Here is a 22,842-nt window from a genome sequence, read left to right as displayed (position 1 = left end):
GTTCTACAGAGGATGTGGGTTGTCTTAAATAGACTAACCAAGTTCTACAGAGGATGTGGGTTGTCTTAAATAGATTAACCAAGTTCTACAGAGGATGTGGGTTGTCTTAAATAGACTAACCAAGTTCTACAGAGGATGTGGGTTGTCATAAATAGATTAACCAAGTTCTACAGAGGATGTGGGTTGTCTTAAATAGATTAACCAAGTTCTACAGAGGATGTGGGTTGTCTTAAATAGACTAACCAAGTTCTACAGAGGATGTGGGTTGTCTTAAATAGATTAACCAAGTTCTACAGAGGATGTGGGTTGTCTTAAATAGATTAACCAAGTTCTACAGAGGATGTGGGTTGTCTTAAATAGACTAACCAAGTTCTACAGATGTAGTCAGTTGTTTTTATTGATATAAACAGAATAGTAGTCTAGTTCTACAGCGTTGGAGGGTTGTTTATAGTTAGAATAGTGGACCACTTCTACAGATGTATTAGGTTGCGATTATTCAGCAGATGTGTTTAGCTATGATTAAAGATCTTATGCATAGGTGTTGGGTTGTGTTTATAGATAGGCCAAGTTCTTCAGAAGTGGTGGATTGTTTGTAGTCAGAATAGTCGTCAAGTTCTACGTAGGTGTTTGGTTGTGATTATACACAGGCTAAGTTCTACTGAGTTGATCAGTTTGTTTGTATAAGAAAATGACAAATATTAAAAAGGTTGTAGGTAAAAGTTAGATATAAATTGTTAGTGTTTTCTTTTAGCTGAGATCATTGCTAGTTACATGGGTAAGTGTTTACCTCGAGTAATCACGTCATTCAAATCCTTTAACATTAAACCCAGAATAAATGGTAAAAATAATTATGAAAGACTTGAAAAGGACCTTAACTTTTTAAACAAAGGTCATTTCTACTATCCTTTGATCATTTTCAAAATTAAAGATTTGTTAAATCTTTTTTTAAAACAATTGTAACAATTTGGATCGAGTTTTGGAAATTTTAAGTTGATAAACTTCACCCCTTTGATAAGATACTGTGCAATTTTACCACATGTGTGTAAATTGATTGAAAGTATTATAATTTTTGCAACTCATGTACTTGATGTGATTATTTGAGATTTTTTTATCATGATGTATATGATCCTCTCCAGCATTTTCTGGTGTGTTGTCCATGGGTATAACAATCATGTCCCATGCTTTTTTTATATTATTTAATTTGGGCTATTCCCTCAGAATGTGTGGAGACAATGATTTTATTAGATTCTTCCCCTTTCCCAGAGGTTGTTTAATTTTTGAAAATTTCTGCTTCATGTTTACCATATATTTTTATTTATTAAATATTAAAATATAAAATGTTGAAATTCAAATAAACTGACATCAAGACTCATATCTTATGTCATTTGAAGCAAATTCAATTAATGTAAACAGATAATAGATAATTTTTCAAGAATGGTTACTGTATTGAAGTAAGAAAGTATCCCCCATTCACCCGCATTAAAAAAAAAGATATCTTATTAAGGTTTATTGTAACAAAAGTCCCTTTAATTGGCAAAAAGTTTTTCCTTCTTTTCATTCTAATAATGAAGAAGAAAACACTGATTTGTGAGATTATAGACCTGAAAAGAGGTTGACATATTCTGACCTGTTCATTATTTTTATTTTTCCTATCTTTAGGAAGCTGACATGAGTCTTAACTTTGAAGAACAGATCTTAGATGCTGCCAAATCCATTGCAGCAGCCACAGCGGCTCTTGTCAAGTCAGCATCAGCAGCACAAAAAGAATTGGTGGCACAAGGAAAGGTAAAAAGTCCCTATTTTAAGATTTGTCAGTCATAATTCTTTTTCAATTTTATAATTTGCCTTGTATTTTTATCACAGACACATTAGGATTATAATTGAAACATTTTGAATTGAAGCAGAAAGATTCCAGTAATAGGGGATTCTGTGAATTCAGAAGTTTTTATGTAAATTTATTAATGTGATTGTTAAATTTTTTTACAGAAATGCAAGACTAATTATTGCCATTTAAGGAAATACTGCATACAAAAATAAAATAATAAATTATTTAAAATGCAAGTGGTTTTCTTTTAGAAACAGTTTTTGTGTCAATTTTTGCAATAACAGAAGATCGAAAATAAAAATCTGAATTTACAGAATTTAAGACTAAAAGCTATGTTAATGCATAGAAAAATCTGAACTAGTTATTCCAATTTGTTATAGAAGTAGATTTAAAAAAAATGTCCTTCCTAATTTTTACATCTGACTAATTTCAAGTAAAAGAGTCATTTGTCAGCAAGGTTCTCGGAGTCAGGCTCAAGTATTATAGTTCTGATTCACATTCTCAAGAGCATGGTGACATTATACAGCTTTTGTTTTTCTTACAAACCATGTCTCTGTGTTTGACTGGTACACGAAAGGTACCAGATTTTTGCATGTCTTTTAATACTATGGTACCTTCTACTTTATCCTAAGCATGAAGATCGGAAAATTTGAGAAACAATAGTTGCAATACCTGCTTTAACCCGTAGAATGCTTATATTTCTTTTCAACTTATTATATTTTGTAAGTTTAGTGGACTTCAGAATCCAGTTCCAGGTAGAATATAGTATTAGACCATATCAGACAATGTCAAAGTTAAAAAGTTCCGAAAAAAGAAAAAAGATTGCATTGCAATTTTCGTATAGAATTACATATGACCATGACTACAGCTCAAATTTCCCTTTTTGTTACTTTGCAGTTATTTGCAGAGATGATTATTTTCCACTTTTAGCGTAATTAAAATGACTTCAAGTTACATCAATCTTATACTGCCCATTACAGTTCCTTATTATACAAAAAAATAATATTTAGCCCTTTTACTGTGGATTCATTATTATTCATTGGATACCAATTTCTGTGAATTTGGTGGGTACAGTTAAACCACGAAATTAAATGTTCAACGAATTGATGAATTTTCTATAGGTTTGTATGCTGACTTCAGCAAAACTGGGAAAATGAATACCCAGTAGTATGCAAGTTTTCCTTAAAACATGAAAATTGGTACCCCCAAAAATAAATGAATCCACACTATTTTAAAACTGGTTTATATTATAGATGAATATGAGACATATTTTAGTTGATTACTGAACTTATCTATCTTCTATTTTATTATGAATGATTGCCTGTTAGTATATTAACTGTGTTTAGAAGTTAACATTACTGCTTTTCAGATCCGTACTAGAAAAGAGGTAAAATTATATCACGCTTTGTAGTGGTGGTGTGCTTTGCAATTGTATATTTTAAAAATGGCGGAAGGTTTAATAAAAATAGCTATGAAAATAAGGAATATTTATCAATAGAGGAAGCTACCTTGTATCAAAAGGGATTATCTCAGAATGGATGGGTTTGACCTTAACATTTTGTGGAATTTATATATTTAAATATGTGTGGCAGTGCCTTCTAATTGGCCTTTTCAGAATCTAAAGGACTATGGGTAATCTCATTAGTTTTACATTAAAATGACAAAAATGTTATGTCATTGGTCTCATTTCCATTGGTTTAGAACTTTTGGAACCAAACCACAACTTTTTGGTGTACGTTTTTGAAAATGTTTCCCAGAATGCATTAGATTCTGAATACACAAATTATACCTTAACAGGGAAAAGTCCTAAATTGAGGCTGAGGAATCCTACAATGGGATTTTCCTCAGGTTGTCTCAGTATGACAGGAAAAAATTCATAAAAAGTTAACTTTTCCCTTTTGAGATAGTCCCTACTTAGCTTTAGGTTCATCAGGTAAATAACCCTTTTGTTTTAGACAAGTACTGAGATTGGCTGGGGCAGTCCTAACTGTCTCCTGAAGAGTAATAGAATCAAGAGTAGCCATGTGTTTTTAGTCTGCACTGTCTTGCTTGTGTAAAATCATTCTTCCTTCTTACTGTAGTTTTGTGATTTTCATGAGATTACACAGTTACTGATTGAAGTATATGGCTTAATTTTTCGAGTAGAAAAAAAATCTTTTTTCTAGCTGCATGATTAAAAACAAGATGTCCAGAACAAATTATTGAATTACTATTTTGCTTTCATGCTTGCTTCACATCTGAAAAATTAAACATAAACATTTTTGTGTTACCTATCTTTCTTAAGCTTGTAACTCAACTATTATGGCTATAAGACTATTAGTTATTTCATTATGGATGGTCCATCATATATTGATATAACTATGAATTAACTAGAAAAAAAGTATTAGTGTATGCATGTTTATTTACCACTTTTTTATACACAATTGAATTGTGAACATGTAGCTCTCTAACACTTTACTTTGTATGGTTATAATAGCATTATATGTTGCCAAAAAACAGTTTAAACCTTAAATTCTGTTAAATTGCTTTTCCTGTTGCATTGAATCTATTATAAAGAATACTGTTCAATTACACAACGTTATTGAATAATAGAATGTTATATTGTATGTATGATTTGTTCTCTGTTTTCTGTTTTCATCCTAAAAAACTTGATAACTAATATGAAAATATCTGACTCATTGGAATGATTAATGACAACCATAGCATGAAGTGTATTAAAATACTTTAACTAAAACTATTCTATTTAACAAAATTCTTGATGAATGATTTTGCTGATTTCTCTCTTGTCAATTTATAAAACCATGTTGATCAATGTATAGTAAAATTGCATGAAAATAGTAGCAATATTATTAATCCTTATTATTGATATTTTTAACAAACAAGTTACTTCCCTTTGTAGATTGAAGCTGCATACCACAAAGCTGATTTCCAGAATGATGATGGACAATGGTCACAGGGACTAATCTCAGCAGTAAGTTACATATTTATGCCCCTGTCGTAGTGGAGGGGTCATTACTTATGTACTTCCCAAAATTGGTTTCCATTCTTTAACTTGAGTTTGTCTCCACCAAATGTTATGAAACTTCTACACAATGCTTATTTCCGCAAAACACAGATCAAGTTTGAATTTTGGTGGCGTCACTTTATCTGTTCTAGTTTATGCCCTTAATAAATGAAAAAAAATGCAAAAACTTTAGTTTCCATTCTACTAACTTATGTTTGCCTCAACCAAATGTTATGAAACTATTACACAACACATCACAAAATACAGATCAACTTTGAATATTTTTTTTATGTTACATATGTTTAATTTAAAAATTAAAATGTGAAATTTTTGGCTTTTAAGAATTATTTTTTTATCAACAACCACTACCATCTATTTTTTATTCCAATTATTTACATTTTTTTGGAAGGTTTTTTTTCTTCATTTTATCGAAAAACCTTAAAATTAATTTAATTTGAGTTTTGTATTGGAAGTTGCCCTTGTACATTATGTTTTAGTTATGACCTTACACTTAGCCTCAAAGTTATGTTTAATGCCTTCTTAGATATTCTAAAGTCTGTTATGAGTGGCCAAAATTCAATGTTTTTATATGGTAGCTAATGAGCGTCACAATGTGTAAACTTTGAAGAATGTTTTACATGAATCAAAAGACCTAATTATTCTAAAAGTTCAAAATTTGCATATTTACATCATATAAAACATATAACATTAGCTATCAAACATAGGATATAAGTTAATTTAATTTCAACGTGTATTCATAGGCTAGAATGGTAGCAGGAGCCACACACAGTTTATGTGAGTCAGCCAACGCTATGGTACAAGGTAACGCTACGGAGGAGAAACTCATCGCATCAGCTAAAGAGGTTGCAGGATCTACAGCAGCATTATTGGTGGCCTGTAAGGTCAAGGCTGATCCAGGGTCAATGGCCATGCAAAGGTTACAGGTTAGTGTATTCATGTTGTTATCTACTTTGAGCGATATCCTTACATAACTGACTGCATACTGTAAATTCTGAAATTATTGTGAATAATGCGACAGAGTTGTAAACACAATAATTAAAACTCGCATTTTGTATTTTTTTAACTGAATTAAGCATGACTTTTCTCAAAATCCTACAAAATAAAATCGCATTTAAGTAAAAAATGACAAAATTGCAATACTTTCTAGTACAAAGTTGGGTTCATGTTAGCATCCGAATATGTATGTACTATTTGCTACTGACCTGAATGGTAAGCAGTCAGCAATCCTTCAACTACTTGTGCATACTTTTCATGTTTCCTCTTTCCAATACTTTATTAAAATTGGTAAATTCAATACTTTATTAAAATGGGTAAATTCAATACTTTATTGAGATGGGTAAATTCATCAAGCACAAAAAAAAATCATGCACAGAAAGTTTAAAACTGATTTTTTTCCCCTGTTTTTTGTTGTTGTTGACAATATATGAAAAATGAAAGCAAGGAACCATCACATTCTGCATTTACTAAGGAAGGGCAATGCACATTCTAATATCCGGATGTCACATATTTTTCAAACTTTTATTTTCTTGTTTTTAGTCTGCTGGTAATGCAGTAAAGAGAGCCACAGATGCTTTAGTGAAGGCAGCACAACAAGCCAAAGGATTCTCAGAAGAACAGGAAGATGTTAACATAGACGCTACCAGGGTCGGAGGAATAAGACAGGTAAGGACATGTTATAATCCAAGGTTAAAGGGGGCTGTTCTTATGCATTGTTATTGTTGGGGGTACACATGTTTTAGAGCTTTTGTTATATATATCCATACTTAGGATAAGGGGACTGGTCTGATTAGAATGTTATTGTTTGTGGTCTATGTTTCTTAGAGCTTTTGTTATATATCCATATTATTTGCAAATTATTTGTCTTGCTGCTTCAGAATTGATTGGGCATAATGAGATGAAAAATTTATTTTTTGCATGTAATTTGAATTATTTATTTTCATTTGTGAATGATTTATTTTCATTTGATCTGATCAAAATTTGAATCCAGCTGGTAGATATTAAGGGTCCACCTTTTTAAAACCTTTCAAGATATTATTGGTCTGGGTCATTTTAAAACCTTTCAAGATATTATCGGTCTGGGTCATTTTAAAACCTTTCAAGATATTATTGGTCTGGGTCATTTTAAAACCTTTCAAGATATTATCGGTCTGGGTCATTTTAAAACCTTTCAAGATATTATTGGTCTGGGTCATTTTAAAACCTTTCAAGATATTATTGGTCTGGGTCAAACAAGTTTTAAGAGGTCACATACAGTACAGGTAGGGACTTATTTTTATGGAAGCCTTAATCCGTCTAGATGTCAGACTGGTCGGACAGTTGTCCAAGAGTAATAAACACCTGCTGTGCAATATCCAAGTGGAAGGTCGTAAATCAATCTGTACCAGCTTGATTAGAATTAAATTTTACCTGTACAGATATATTTGTATTTATGGAGAATGGATAAATGTAAAATATTGTTTTGTATTCAAAGAGAAAGAATTGAAATTAAAATTAAATATATAAGAATTTAAATTAAAAATTAAATATTTAGAATTAAAATTAAAATTAAATATCATGAATGTGGGATTTTTTTTTTATAATTTGAAAATGAAATAAAGACGATTTTTAACAATATATTGTGTTGCCAATTATTATAATAGTTTTGTGCCAATAAACTATTTTGTATTTGTATTTGTAAACCGTAAATATTTCATCTGATTCAAAATAATAAGCCTAATAACAACCAAGACTGTTTTCAATCGGAAGTTTAAATCAAATTGTTGAGACATCAATCCCGTAAATTATACGAGTTTTCATTGATGGTTATATTATTTCCCCCTTTTAACGCCCTGTTCCTTTATATGTTATTATTAGAAACACAATTTTAAGTATAAGGCCAACATATCGTATTTATAAAATATGTATAGGCATTGTGAATAAAGTTATTTTCCTTTTGACTCAACTTTCCCCGTCGGAGCCTCTACATCAATTCACATCTGTCAATCATTTCTCGCAAGTAAAACATTTTGGTCAGACAGATCACTCGTGCTTTCTATTTTGACATATTTCCCGTTAATCTCTTTGAAAGTCAAACAATTGGTTTCTTTAAATACAATATTTATAACGCCGTGATCATATTTCGATTCCTATTTTTTATTTAACAAAGAATTGTTGACATTCGAGATATTGCCTTTCTATTTTCATGTCTCAGTCGACTCTTTTATGAAAATCGCCGGTGTTTTAATATAAATATATTTTACGAATCGATACACGAAAATCAAAATTTAACCTTATATAGTTTATTGAATAAATGCACATTTATACCCCAATGGGGTTGAAGGCTAATCGTACTATTCATGATCAGCTGTCTTTACTTTTTCGTCGTACTTCTAGTCATTCTATAGCTCGCGCAGTCCGTAAGAATTTTTAAATCGATGTTGTATTATTTCCGAAGTTTAAAGGAGTTCTCCACAATATTTAAATGGGAATCTGGGAAATGACTGATAAAAATAAAACAAAAAATAGTTAAAGGAGACTAAATCTTGTTTTGATTTTACATGTATGTAAATCGATTAAATTTCTATTCTGGTCAATAGATCAAGAGCCTCAAAAACTAACGCACAATACTGTCAATCATTCCACATCAAATTTAATCATGAATGGATTTTCCCACGGTCGTTCAGTAAGGTCACCTGAGTTTACTGTTACGACATTTCCCGCCATATAAAAATCTCGTGCAGTGGACAAAATCGATCTTTAACATCTTTTATTACAATAATATTGTGAGTGGAGTCAAGTTAAAGTTCAACCACGTGCACACGCTGATGATCACTAATATGTGTATCATGGAATTATCTTTTCAGGGCAAATTTTTCTTAACAAATTGCTGTTAAAAAATATATAACATACAAGTTTCCCTTTTTACATGGATTGTGCGTAAATTAATATTACGCAATTAATTTAAGTTCAGGATTTCGGGATTAACACTTTCGGGATCTGGGAATTTCTTTTTGTTCGCGATGTCGGGGTTTTGATTTATTTAAATTCGGGACCTTGGGACTTCGTGTTTTTAAGCCCGGGATTTCGAGATCCGGACCCTATTTACCCCCTACCCCCAAATGCAGATCAATTATATAAATTTATGTCCGGGAAGAATCAATATCTTCTTCTAGTGTTATTATTTGCGTTCTATTTTATTGATACATCTCCAACTTTGAAGTTTCGGACAATAAATTGTTTACAGTAAAAAGTAAAAATTACAAAGAATCAGCAAGCTACAAAATAATATACAAGTATTGCTCACTGTAATTATTTATTTTTTTTTATCTCGGAACTGACCCAACACAGACTGAATATTAAATACATATTATAGAAATATTTTGCATGTGGCCGCGTCAAACTAACACCCTGGAGACAGCATTCTGCGAATGGATTTACGAGTAAAACAAAAATAACCGTTAGCTTCCAGAAATAGAATACATGTAAAAATATTTATGTTTGAAATTAACAAATAAGAAACAGATACACAAAAAAAAACAAAAAAAAAAACAACAAAGAACATAGAACAAAAATAATTTTGATGAACAAATTAGAAAATAAATAGCAGTTGAAATATAAAAACCATAATTAAAAAAATAGGCTATTTTTATTAAAACAAAGTTTTCTCCAGTATTTCACCTGTAAAAATATTTTATGTCAAAAACGATGTAATCAATAAAGTGACTGAGAGGTTAAAATTACAGGTAACCTGATTCTGAAATCAGTGAACCGTAATTCTAGCAGCACGGATTAAGATGAAAGGACAAATATATTGCCAATCACACCTGGATTTGTTGATTAATGACCATACTACCTACCATAAAAATGTCCGATTATTCATATCCGACTAGACGGATTAAGACATCCATAAAAATAAGTCCCTACCCGTACTGTAGAAAGGTACGTCCCTCAATAAGTTTACAGAAGTGTTGATAAGCTGAAGAATTCAAAAAGATATGATGTATACCAAATTTAGAAGGCATTTGTACTGATTATTTCTCAAAAAGAATCTACAGAATTTGTCATTTATTCCCAGCTTGAACTTTGGCTAAATTTTAAAACATAAATTTTACTGGTCAATTTTTGAATTCTTGTTCAATAAATTGTTTTCAATTATTGATTTACCTCCCCTTAATTTTAAAAGAGAAGTGTCTGATAACCTTATATCTAGGTAATTAAAAATTTGAGAGCCGGCAACTTGGGGGTTCATATTGTTGTGACAGAAATATATTCTCATCATGCTTTGCATGTAATATTTGCCACTGGATGTTAAACACCAATTCCTCCTTATGATGTAGGTGTAATTGATTGCAGCCCACTTATAGGAATTGGTGAAAGATTTAACTTAGTTGTGTCAATATAAATATCAGTGAAAGATATTACTAAGTTGTAAAACTTGTGTCATCAGTTTATTTACTGTGGATTCATTATTTCGTTGGATACCAATTTTCTAGGGTTATGTGGATAGATGTGAACCATGAATTTAAATGTTCAACAAATTACAAATTTGTAAAAGGCTTTATATGCAGAGGTTGGCAAACCACGAAATCAAACATTCACTAAAATGCAAGTTTTTCCTTAATCCACAAAAATTGATACCCATGAATATAAATGAATCCACAGTAATTTATAAACATTGAATTAAGTTTAAATAAGTTGAACTCCTCAAATAAGTTAGGGAAATAGAATAAATTTATAGGATTGAAACTTACGAATTATGTCTAAATTGACAATTTATTTAAAGGAATTACAAGCTCATGAAGACATGTTAATCATGGAACGGAAACTACAGGAAGCACGAGAGAAACTGGCTAAAATAAGAAAAGCCAAATATACAAAAGAGTGTAAGATGGCATTGCTTTGTAACTTAAACAGAATGCAGCTATATTCCTCACTGTGTTTCTAGGGATAATAATAATTATTAATAATTCTGTAATAGTCTATTCATTCATTCTGTGACACGACCTTGGTGTTTATTCTTCATTCATTCATTCACCAAACTTATCAAGTTATGCATTAGTCTTTTCATTCATTCAAACATTTCATTTTCACTAGACTGATCACTTTGATACTTAATCATATCTGTATTTTCCTTTAACTGATCGTTCATAAGAGGTTCGTTTAAGGTGGTAGACCTAGGTTAAGGGAAATAACTCTTAAAATCATCAGTACGTTTGTGTCAGCCATTTTCATAAATATGTTCTAAGCTTCTAGGATACATAGATTATTTTCAATCTGTTTCAGGTAAATGCTGAAAATACATTAATAACACTTGACTATTACAAACGCATCACTGAATTAAAGAGTTATCTCCCTGGACCAAGGTTTACCCCTTAATGCAATTTTAAAAGTCAAACCAATTCCTTTAGGTTTTATTTTCATATTGTTATTGTCTTTGATTTTAATAATCAGAAACTGTTAAATTTACACAGTGGATATCATTGGTTAAATGTGAACATGTGGGAATGGTATATATTTAATATTAGGTTAGTGGGCGTGGATTAAACTGTTAGTAGTAGAGTTACATTCCTTTAAAAACAAATATCTGGTGTTGTTCCCATATAAACAAACATTTTAAATAAACATAATTAAAATTTTCCAAGGTTTTAGACGAAAACATTTCATAGGCTGACTTTCAATCATTGAATGCTATACCAACCACCGAAATAAGAATTTATAAAATGGAATTTGCTGACCCTGTATATATCATATTAAGTCATTAGCACCCTGTAACTAATAAATTTTCTAGAGTATAGTTTTATATTGTCCAGCTTGCGGGTGCAATAAATATGCTATGAGGATAATATTCTGAAATATTCATCTAATATTGAATAATCCTTTTTATTGTGTAGAAAAGCTTGAAAACTGATTTAAACATATTTTTGCACTGATGATGTCCATAATTTAAAGTTAGATTTGCACTAATGCAAAAATCCTAGAATATTACACGCTAGCTTACTGTCACATGTTAAATCAATATTGCTTATTGCTTTGGTAAAAGGAGTGCAATGGGCTTAAACACAACTGTAATCTGTCCATGTAGATATTAATAGTCTAACTACATTAATTACATTTCAGTCAAATGGATTGACAATGCTTGCTGTAGATTTAGGCTTTTTTAAAAGCTTATATCATCATGCTTAAAAAATTAAAATAATGCTGTAAAAATGTGTGTGTCTTTAAGCTGTGGTAACAATGATGTTTATCATTTTTTTTATTTTTTGCAAACTTACATGGCCAAACAAGCACCAAAATATACTTTTTATGGTTTTTAACCAGATTTTTTAAGTAAAAATTGGTGAATAATTTTTTTTTTATATAATTTTTTAAATAATTCCTGAGAAATGTTAATGTTCATTCTTTATTGGTCTTTGTATTATAATAGGGCTATAAAAACTGAACTTTATTTGTATTTTCACAGGGTTAGTTATATTAAAGAGAGAAAATGTTATCTGACTGTCAAATCTATGCCATCTTGATTCTTCCTATCAAATCTTTCAACAAACACATGTCTTTTTAATATTTTAGGAATATGCATGTACTATCTATTTTAACAACATATGCATTGAAATAATATACTATAAAAAAATCCTTTAAATTGAAGTGTTCTTGAAGAGTATATTTAAACAATCTATATATAAAGTTATATAAAGGTTCAACAAATGGTTGTAAGTATATTATGGAAATTATGAGTTTATGTATTTTGCTAATTTGTACAAATAGTGTGTACATTATATTCTAAAGACTGCATCCCTTAGATAATTTAAAAATAGAAAATTCCGAGAATATATCCATTGAATACTTATAGCAAACAACATTTGGGTAGGGGTGTGTGTGTATATCTGAAAGATTTTTTCTTCAGTGAGCTGTATGTAATACTCTCTTTATTTGTGGTTTCCTCATCTGAAGGTGGTTCCTTACACTACAGGGAGATAACTCTGTACAATCAGCTTAATGTTTTAATCACATTCTATTGTAAAGGAAATATTAAGTTCTCAATGATCAAAATTAGTGTTTGTCAAACTGCTATATATTTTTCTGTGAAAGTGATTGTTTCAAGTTTTTTGAAATTTTGAAATTTTCTTCAAAGGGTCAAAGTAAACATTTTGTCAAACTTTTATGAAAATATAAAGAGCCAAATTAATTTTAGTCAAAGTGTTGGGTACCTCCCTAAGGACTTAGTAAACTTTCAATGTTTTTACCCCAAAATGAGCAAAATTCACATCATTAATTGAAATTATTTTTTTTTTGCCATGTATAACCAGTCAAAATATTTTGGCGTCAGCTTTCTATTAGCTCACCGGGCCCGAAGGGCTAAGTGAGCTTTTCTCATCACTTGGCGTCCGTCGTCCGGCGTTAACTTTTACAAAAATCTTCTTCTCTGAAACTACTTGGCCAAATTAAACCAAACTTGGCCACAATCATCAAGATGGCTGCCATGGCTAAAAATAGAACATAGGGGTAAAATGCAGTTTTTGGCTTATAACTCAAAAACCAAAGTATTTAGAGCAAATCTGACTTGGGTAAAATTGTTTATCAGGTCAAGATCTATCTGCCCTGAAATTTTCAGATGAATCAGACAACCCATTGTTGGGTTGCTGCCCCTTAATTGGTAATTTTAAGGAAATTTTACTAATTTTGGTTATTATCTTGAATATTATTATAGATAAACTGTAATCAGCAATAATGTTCAGCAAAGTAAGATTTACAAATAAGTCAACATGACCAAAATGGTCAGTTGACCCCTTTAGGAGTTATTGCCCTTTATAGTCAATTTTTAACCATTTTTCGTAAATATCCATAATCTTTTACAAAAATCTTCTTCTCTGAAACTACTTGGCCAAATTAAACCAAACTTGGCCACAATCATCATTGATGTATCTAGTTTAAAGTTTGTGGTTTTTTACCCGGTCAACCATCCAAAATGGCCACCATGGCTAAAATAGAACATAGGGGTAAAATGCAATTTTTGGCTTATAACTCAGTTGACCCCTTTAGGAGTTATTGCCCTTTATAGTCAATTTTTAACCATTTTTCGTCCTTTGTTTAATTCACATTTACCTAGGTGAGCGACACAGGCTCTTTAGAGCCTCTAGTTATATTACCCAGAATGCGTTAGGTCTACAACAGTGAGTTGCAATTCTGGTTGATTTAAGTTCTATACAGAAAACCTGAAGAAGGGAGAGGACATCACTAATCCTGTTATAACTTCTGTCCAATCCTTTCACTTGTACTTCTTTTGCAAATGAAATATGCTTAAACAAAGTAAACCTGAAAAGTGAAGAATAACAATTCAGTGGATTATTGACTTTAAGGAAACACAGATAAATTAATTGTATACATGTACTTCCCTGGATTGTACAAGGTAAATTATATTTAGGTGATTTTCAATAAATGTATTTCAAGTCTTAAAATTAAAAAAAAAATATATAAATAGTTTCACAAATTTTCAATTCTCCATTACAGGAATTGCAAGCACAGGAAGAAATCTTAAAGAGAGAAAAAGAACTTGAAAGAGCCAGACTGAAGTTGGCAGAAATTAGAAAAGCTCGTTATAAACCTGACGATTATGATTCATCATCATCTAATTTTTGAAAGACTAAACCGTAATATCTGTGTGTTCATTGTCTAATCAAGAGTGATTGTTATTATTTTTGCAAGTGCAAATACAGTCAAACCTGTATACAAGGGTTACCCTATGGAACAGTGAAAACTGACTCTATAAGAGATTTGACCTTGAAATTGAGGTTGAAAATGTACATTTGTTACAAAAGGCAGGCTCAGACAAGTTTTCATGTAATAGATGTGATCTTTCCCACAGGTTTCACTGTATTTTGATTGTAAAAGAAGAATGATTTTTTATAGATATTTGTAAATATACGGAAAAGAAGTGCCATGTTATGATTTGAAGTTTTTTTCCATGTTGTAGTGGATGAGGTCCAGAGGTGAAAGTTCATGCTCACAATTTTACATATCAGAAATCATAAGTGAGGTCATTGAAAGGAATTTATTTTCAACTGGGAGAATGATTTCAAAAGTGGGCGTTGTTCATGTTTACTTTAGTTATACTAGAATAAAACGACGGTTTAACAATTTTTTAAATGGTGCAAAAACATGCACACACACTAAAATAATACAAATGTGAAATAACAGTCTGTGAAATTACACTCAAACTGTAATTATCAAAATGCCTTGGAACTGAGGCTGTGAAAATAAAGTATTTGCATAGTTCTATGTATGATAAGTTTATTATTTGCAATTTAAGAATACTTATAAATACTCCTTCGTAGTATAGATCATTTCTAAATGTACAAACCATTAGGTATGTAGTAATAAGCTTATGTTTGCATTTTAGTATTTTAAGAAAAATGTAATTTTTTGTAAACTTGTATTTTTTGTAAATCATACAAGAAAGTTTTTTTTAGCTTACATCTGAATATATTTAATTGTTTCAACAGCCTGCCTGTATTGTAATGTTAAATATCGACATAAGTGCTAAAAATACAGCATGTTTAATGTTTCGGAAACACATAGTAATAATATCCTGTCTGTTTACTTGTTGAGTGGCACATATATATATGTTGTATTATTATCGGAGAGTTTTTTGGAGTAAATTTTAGGATATATTTTAGTCTTTTTATACATGTTTATACACATTTTATTTGTGATACAAGCTTATTTACACTTTGAACCAATCTCTTTCTCTATGTCTTAATTGACAATTTTACGCGTTGACATTTTTTTTCTATAAGTGAAAAGTAATTTTACCTTTTTAGTGTGGCATAAAATGCTAAACAATTACAGTCTTTTTTTCAAAGAAATGATTGTTTTGTGATACTGTGGATTCATTATTATTCGTTAGATGCCAATTTTTTGTGGATTTCAGGGGAACAGTTAGACCATGAATTTCAATAATTCCATGAGTACCAAATTTTAAATAGGCTTGTATGCATACTTGGTTAAAATCATCAAAATGAATCCATAATATTGATGTTTATTGAACTACACGGAAATGTTTCAGAGACTTAAGTTTGAAAATAGGGCTTACTTCACTGTGTCGTAAAAAGAAGAACAAAACCAAAGTTGCTCAATAATTCATTACAGTTGTGATTTCAGTGAGAAATAGCATATTCAGGTAATTGCTGATGCCAATATCAAACAAGTATTTGCTTTAGCCTGGCCTAATTGGGTAATTACTGATACCAGTATCAAACAAGTTATTGCTTTTGCCTGTCCTATTCAGGTAATTGCTGATGCTAGTATCAAACAAGTATTTGCTTTTGCCTGGCCTAATTGGAGGAATACTTACACCAGTTCCATGTGATCAGGTGAAATTAAGTACCATCTTAAGGTGTGTATAGTACACATTTTTAATAAGTTTACTGTCATTACTCGGACTCATATAAACAAGATAATAATGACGTTCTATGCTAAAGTTGAAAAAAAAGACTAATTATTACTTAGGAAAACCAAGTTATGTTTATAAAAACCAAGTTTATTGATATATAAGTCTTCCTTATAGCCATATACAGTTGTATTTTCTAATGCAATAAAACCTAACCACATTTTACATAGCTATAGTAATAGTCAATTGAAAACTAAATAGTAGGTTAAATTTAATATTTACTATGCAAATTTGACTACCAAAGATTTTTTTCATTTTTCAATAATTTATTTCTCCTTTATAAACATGTGATGTTAAAATAGATTCCAACATCCAGCAGGTGTTTTCCTGAAATATTTCCAATAAATTTATTGATAGAATTTTATTGGTAAAAAAAATATCAATAGTTATTTTATAATATACAAAAACTGATGCACCTCTGTGCCATTAGCTTCCTTTAGATGTAAACTAAAATTTTCTAATTATGTTATCTTTGCCTTTCCATATTTTTTTGTTGTATTATATGTAATGTGATAATGATATAAAAATCATATATAAATTATGTTAATATTGTAGAGAATATTAAAGAAATGAATAAGTATTTAATTTGTATGTATGTCACCTAGTTTTAATCCCATAAAAGCATAAAAACATACAATTTAGTAAAGGAGTGTTGAAAATGTGTACCAATTTCAACAGCAGTCATGAAAATTTCAAACATTGGACAATTATCAGATCATTTCACAGAATATAGAGTGTATTTATAAACATATTTGCTCGATTTATAAAAATAAGGATAGAAAATATTGTAAAACCAAACAATTTTCTAGATAAAAGCCTAGATACATAGAGGCCAAAGTCAAATATTGGACACAATTAAAGTGCTCATTATATTTAGTGTCCTTGATATTCATTCAATTTGTTGAATTTAGACGAATACACTTTTATAGAAAGCATGTTTTCCGTTTTGATCATTGTATACTCTTCATTTGATGTATTTTGTTGTAGGTAATTTGTTATTAGATATATTGCTTTGCAAAGTTATCACTAAGTGGCCTTTATAGAGTTTTAGATTTTTATAAATCTTTTAGCATTCTATTACTCATAGAAACTTTATACTATTGTATGCTAAATATGGTATTAGGAAGTGAAGTTTTATAATTGGGGACATGCCAGATGGTTTACTTTGGTTTTATTTTAAAATTTTCTGTATGTAAAATAAATAAAGTTCATTATTAAAAGGGGATTTCAGCCCTACAGTCCATTTTCCCACATCCATCTGAAGGGAAAGCTGCTATGGCTGAAAAAAATAAATATATTTTATAAATAAGGAAACAGAAGGATAAAATATATGGAATAAAAATCGTAATAATTTTATTTCTCAAAGAAATATATAATTTGAACAATTTGAAGTCGTTGGGATGATTTATTTACTGTGGTAAAGGGGAGCTTGCTCGGATTTAAATACAGCATATTGTTATATAATTGTATGGAGTGTACAGAATGTATCCAGTGCTTCTACATAAAATACTAGTCCATTATTGATAGAATTTTGTATATATTAGCTCTGTTGCTTAGCAACATAATATATTGAAAGATATGTTATTTACATACATTTGCACTTTTTGTTTTATAATTTATATACTGTACCCTGTGGCAGATGATGTCATTAGAAGATCAGACAAAATGTCAGTTAGAATGTGAACAATTATAAATTAAAAAAAAATCCACTTTATTTTAGTTCAATATAAGATTAGGATCAAATTTACTAGATTTTCATCAGTTTAAAGTTAATCTTTAAACAGAGATTCTAATAAGAGGAAATTCAGATTTTAACCTGTGTTCTTTCAGCTAGTTGTAGATTATGTTAAGGGCTATTCCAAAACTAGTAGTAGAAAGAGGATAGGTGTCGAAAGAAAACTAATATTAATAATGTTGGAATTCACAACTAGTTTTCACACAATCATGTTTTTAATTTCTAATTTGAAAATGGTGTTACTTAATTATGAAATTGTAAATACTGCATCAGACTAAGGGAAAGCATCATTTTAATTTCTTGTTTTTGTTTGTTTTTAATGACATCTCTGCCTAACTAATTTGCATATCATTAAGAAATAAAGCTTGTTTGTATTATAAATGTTGACAAAAATAAATGAATTAATATTTGTACTTTGTTTTGGTATGTTTTGTTTATATTCAACCTTAGGTGTCACAAAATCTTATAGCCTTCGTTATTATTTATTCTATAATTCTGACCATATCAATTTAGTGTTTTACAGTAAAAAGAAAACATATTTCGTAAATGCTTCATATTGTGTAATGGATTAGGTTCCCTTTGCTAACTTGGACTTCTCTGATCACTGATCAATCAACTGGAGATATTGACTTGTTAGTAAAGATGATCCTACTACCTTATTTTAGCTTTTATTTGAGTTTTTATGGCTTAGAAAAGGTTCAAATTCTTTGTGTCAGCTTTTTTTTTGCACATTTTTATGCCCCACCTACGATAGTAGAGGGGCATTATGTTTTCTTGTCTGTGCCTCCATTCGTTCGTTCGTTTGTCCGTTCGTTCGTCCAGCTTCAGGTTTAAGTTTTTTGGTTAAGATTGTTTTTGATGAAGCTAAAGTCCAATCAACTTGAAACTTAGTACACTTGTTGCTTATGAAATTATCTTTCTAATTTTAAAGCCCAATTAGGCTTTTGACCCCAATTTCACGGTCTACTGAACATAGAAATTGAAAGTGGGAGTTTCAGGTTAAAGTTTTTGGTCAAGGTAGTTTTTGATAAAGTTGAAGACTAAACAACTTGAAACTTAGTACTTTGTCCCCTATGGTATGATCTTTTTAATTTAAATGCCGAATTGGATTTTTTACCAAATTTCACGGTCCATTGAACATGCAAAATGATAGTGCGAGTGGGGCATCCGTGTACTTTGGACACATTCTTGTTCTTTCTGATTTTATTATAAATGTTCTTTATTCCTGATGTTTGATTTACTTCTTTTATATTTCTTTTTTAATAGGGGATGGGTGGATGTGACAAATATTGCATTTATGTAGTCAAACCCCTTAATGGCAGCTTGATAGTTATCAATTTCACAGACTTTATCACTACTGTTAAAATTGTGTCCAAACAAAGTGCTTTACGCATTCTTCACATTCTAATGACAAACATCTATGAAATGTATACTCATAAAACTTTGAAAGAATGCTATTGTTTGTGCTGACATGAATTGTCATTGATATGGTTATACTTTTAAATTTACTGTTTACAAATTTTTGAACTTTTTGAAATACTAGGGATTTTCTACCTCAGGCATAGATTACCTTAGCTGTATTTGGCAAAACTTTTAGGAATTTTGGTCCTCAATGCTCTTCAACTTCATACTTTATTTAGCCTTTTTAACTTTTTGGGATTCGACCGTCACTGATAAGTCTTTTGTAGACGAAATGTGCGTCTGGCGTAAATACTAAATTTACTCCTGGTATCTATGTGCGTTTCAGTTTCAAGCAGAAAGTTGAGATCTATTCATGCTTCAAAAATATATAGTTTTAGTTTTTCCACATCTTTAATAGAGTATTAGTGAGAAGAGAAGAGAAGAATGTTGACAAATATCAAGCTCATGTATGTTAAAATGAACATATATCATGAGGTGAAATAATTCACTTGTTTATACTACTAGACTGATAGGTGAAAATGTAAAAAATGTAGTACGGCAGTCAACAACTTTGTCAACAAAGACAAAAACAAGGTTAATAGTATGTAGTCTTTATAAATCAAATCAGGAAGTTTTAATTCGGAATCTTTTTGAATCTTCATGATATTGCGACATCATCGTGCATTGGGACACTTAAGTTAAACAAAGGTCATTGTTATCTGAAACGCTCTCTAAACTATTTGTATTAGAGCAAAAAACAAAGCAATGTTGAACCAATATCTTCCAAAAACTTTGTCTCAATGATAAACTTAATAAACTTTCCATATTTCTATTTTTTCCTTATTTCTGTCATTTTTTTCGTGAACCACGATGGGTTATACTTGGGTATATGTAGGACTATATTTATCTATTATTTATGAACAAAAAAACTGAGCGATGTACTAGAGTATCATATAAAGCGCTCAAAACATGAATCTTTGGAAACCAATCAGAGAATTGCATACGTATAAACACATGCATGTTCAACGACATTACACTTGAAAAGCAGTCTTAAAGGAACTGGAGGGTATCACCAGCCCAGTAGTCAGCACTTCGGTGTTGACATGAATATCAATTATGGCAGTGGCTATTTGACCGGCACCGGCTAAATAGCAAATTTGCTATTTGACCGGTACCGGCAAAATAGCAAATTTGCTATTTAGCCGGCACTGAACAAAACTGTTCATTGATGTGATTAGTAGAGAATACATAAGCTTATATAATTATAAATGATTTATCACAATATCAAGCATTAAAAATACACCGAGTTCAGTAAAAAAAAAAATCGAATATGTTCATAAATAAATAATTTATAACTTTATAATATTAATTAAAAGCATGAAAACACATTTGTATATATACATTTTTAAATATATTTTTTTTCTAAAATATTTATAAAAAAGTTGATTGCCAAATCTGTGTAAAATCTATGGTTTAAATATCCTGCCATGCTATAAAAATATGTGAAACCACGTACATCTTAAAAAAGACAGTATTAAAAGTTGTTTGCTATGAATTTCAAAAGGACACATGTACATGATTTAACATCTGCAATTGTTACAAAACCAATTCTTTGCCTTTGAACGGTTGTTTTAATCTAGCACAATATAAATGTTGCCACTCCAAACAGGAACTACACCTTACACTGGCTTCCTTTAGATCTGTATCATATGTGCATAGGGTTCTTTTATTTCTCTTTATGTACGCTCTTAATAGCTTCCCATGCATCTTTTTGACACTAATTTTTATTAAATCAATGTTTACAATTGAGTCCAAACAAGAGGTAGTTTAAAGTTCAGGTTTTGCTCCAACTTGTTCCTCAGTTATAAAATGTTGTTATTAGCAAAAGATTTTGCTAAATCGCTTCCAACAAACCAGTTTAATCATGAAAAGAAATCCGATTTTTTTGGAACTTTTCTTATGAAATGGTCCACAATTGCTTTTTCAGGTACTCTTTTTTTTAAACTGATGACAGTTTGTTGTAGTTGTCCATATAATTTCTCTATCACCACTCTCTTTCTGCTCCAGTTTTACTTCAGACCTTAGTAAAAACTGTTTCGTGATATATGTCCAAGCATATGGTGTCACCAACTTTTGATATTTATATTCAGGTGAATCATTCGAGAATGCTGAAACAGTCCTCTTTTGAAATATACCACTAGTTTTTAGGTCTCGTTCTGTTCGCCAAGAAATTAAGGCAATCAGAAAATGTTCAGCAAAATCTGGTAATGTGGAAGAATGATGTATCACAGATTTATAAATATTTTAGAAAAACATACATTTAGTTATGATATGTGTTTTCATGCTTTTAATTGATATTATAAAGTTATGAACTATTTATTTATGAACATCTTCAATAATTCTTTTTTTTTATTGTACTCCGTGTATATTCAATGCTTGAAATTGTGATAAAATGATTTTATATTATCATAAAGCTTTTTTGTTCTCTACTAATCACATCAACGAACAGTTTTATTCAGTGCCGGCTAAATAGCAAATTTGCTATTTTGCCGGTGCCGGTCAAATAGCAAATTTGCTATTTAGCCGGTGCCGGTCAAATAGCCACTGCCATCAATTATATGGTCATTTTTATAAATTTTCTGTTCACAAAACCTTGAATATTTCGAAAAACTAAGGATTTTCTTACCCCAGGAGTAGATAACCTTAGCCGTATTTGGCACAACTTTTTGTACTTTTGGATCCTCAATGCTCTTCAACTTTGTATTTATTTGGCTTTTTAACTATTTTGATCTGAGCGTCACTGATGAGTCTTATGTAGACGAAACGCGCGTCTGGCGTATAAAACTAAAATCCTGGTACTTTTGATAACTATTTACACCACTGGGTCGACGCCACTGCTGGTGGACGTTTCGTCCCCGAGGGTATTACCAGCCCAGTAGTCAGCACTTCGGTGTTGACATGAATATCAATTATATGGTCATTTTTATAAATTTTCTGTTCACAAAACCTTGAATTTTTCGAAAAACTAAGGATTTTCTTACCCTAGGAGTAGATAACCTTAGCCGTATTTGGCACAACTTTTTGTACTTTTGGATCCTCAATGCTCTTGAACTTTGTATTTATTTGGCTTTTTAACTATTTTGATCTGAGCGTCACTGACGAGTCTTATGTAGACGAAACGCGCGTCTGGCGTATAAAATTAAAATCCTGGTACTTTTGATAACTATATACGCAACATGTAATGAGTTGGAAAATGAAAAAAAGTTTGGTGAAATCGAATTTGGATACACCATTTGAATGTGCGCAATTAGATAAATATATTACAAGAAGAATTAAAAAAAAAACACGAAAAATGCACTTAATTTCCTTAAAAAGAAGAGGAGGTTAGAAGACAAGTTTTTGTTGCGCATCTGAATACGGCCAATTCAACCGAA

At 30.5% G+C, this 22,842-nt stretch overlaps 1 protein-coding gene across 13 annotated transcripts in view; it reads left to right on the top strand.

Moving 5' to 3' along the window:
- Positions 1-18,420, top strand: part of LOC134718714 (talin-1-like) — a 146,274-nt gene extending 127,854 nt beyond the window's left edge. For 11 of the 13 annotated variants that reach the window (XM_063581395.1, XM_063581394.1, XM_063581383.1 and 8 more), the window contains 6 exons: positions 1,660-1,785; positions 3,195-3,212; positions 4,725-4,796; positions 5,591-5,773; positions 6,387-6,512; positions 14,334-18,420. In XM_063581395.1, coding sequence (XP_063437465.1) covers positions 1,660-1,785; positions 3,195-3,212; positions 4,725-4,796; positions 5,591-5,773; positions 6,387-6,512; positions 14,334-14,462 — 654 coding nt within the window. In that variant the 3' untranslated portion in view covers positions 14,463-18,420. Of the gene's footprint in view, positions 1-1,659; positions 1,786-3,194; positions 3,213-4,724; positions 4,797-5,590; positions 5,774-6,386; positions 6,513-10,611; positions 10,712-14,333 lie in introns of all 13 variants that reach the window. The other 2 variants (XM_063581393.1, XM_063581392.1) reach the window with 2 other exon arrangements.
- Positions 18,421-22,842: the final 4,422 nt, after the last annotated feature.

This window comes from Mytilus trossulus, chromosome 5 (assembly GCF_036588685.1).
Source record: "Mytilus trossulus isolate FHL-02 chromosome 5, PNRI_Mtr1.1.1.hap1, whole genome shotgun sequence".
In the NCBI taxonomy this organism is placed as follows: Eukaryota; Metazoa; Mollusca; class Bivalvia; order Mytilida; family Mytilidae; genus Mytilus; species Mytilus trossulus.
Note: the sequence above shows the minus strand (reverse complement) of the source record. Positions and strands in the feature narration are given on the sequence as shown.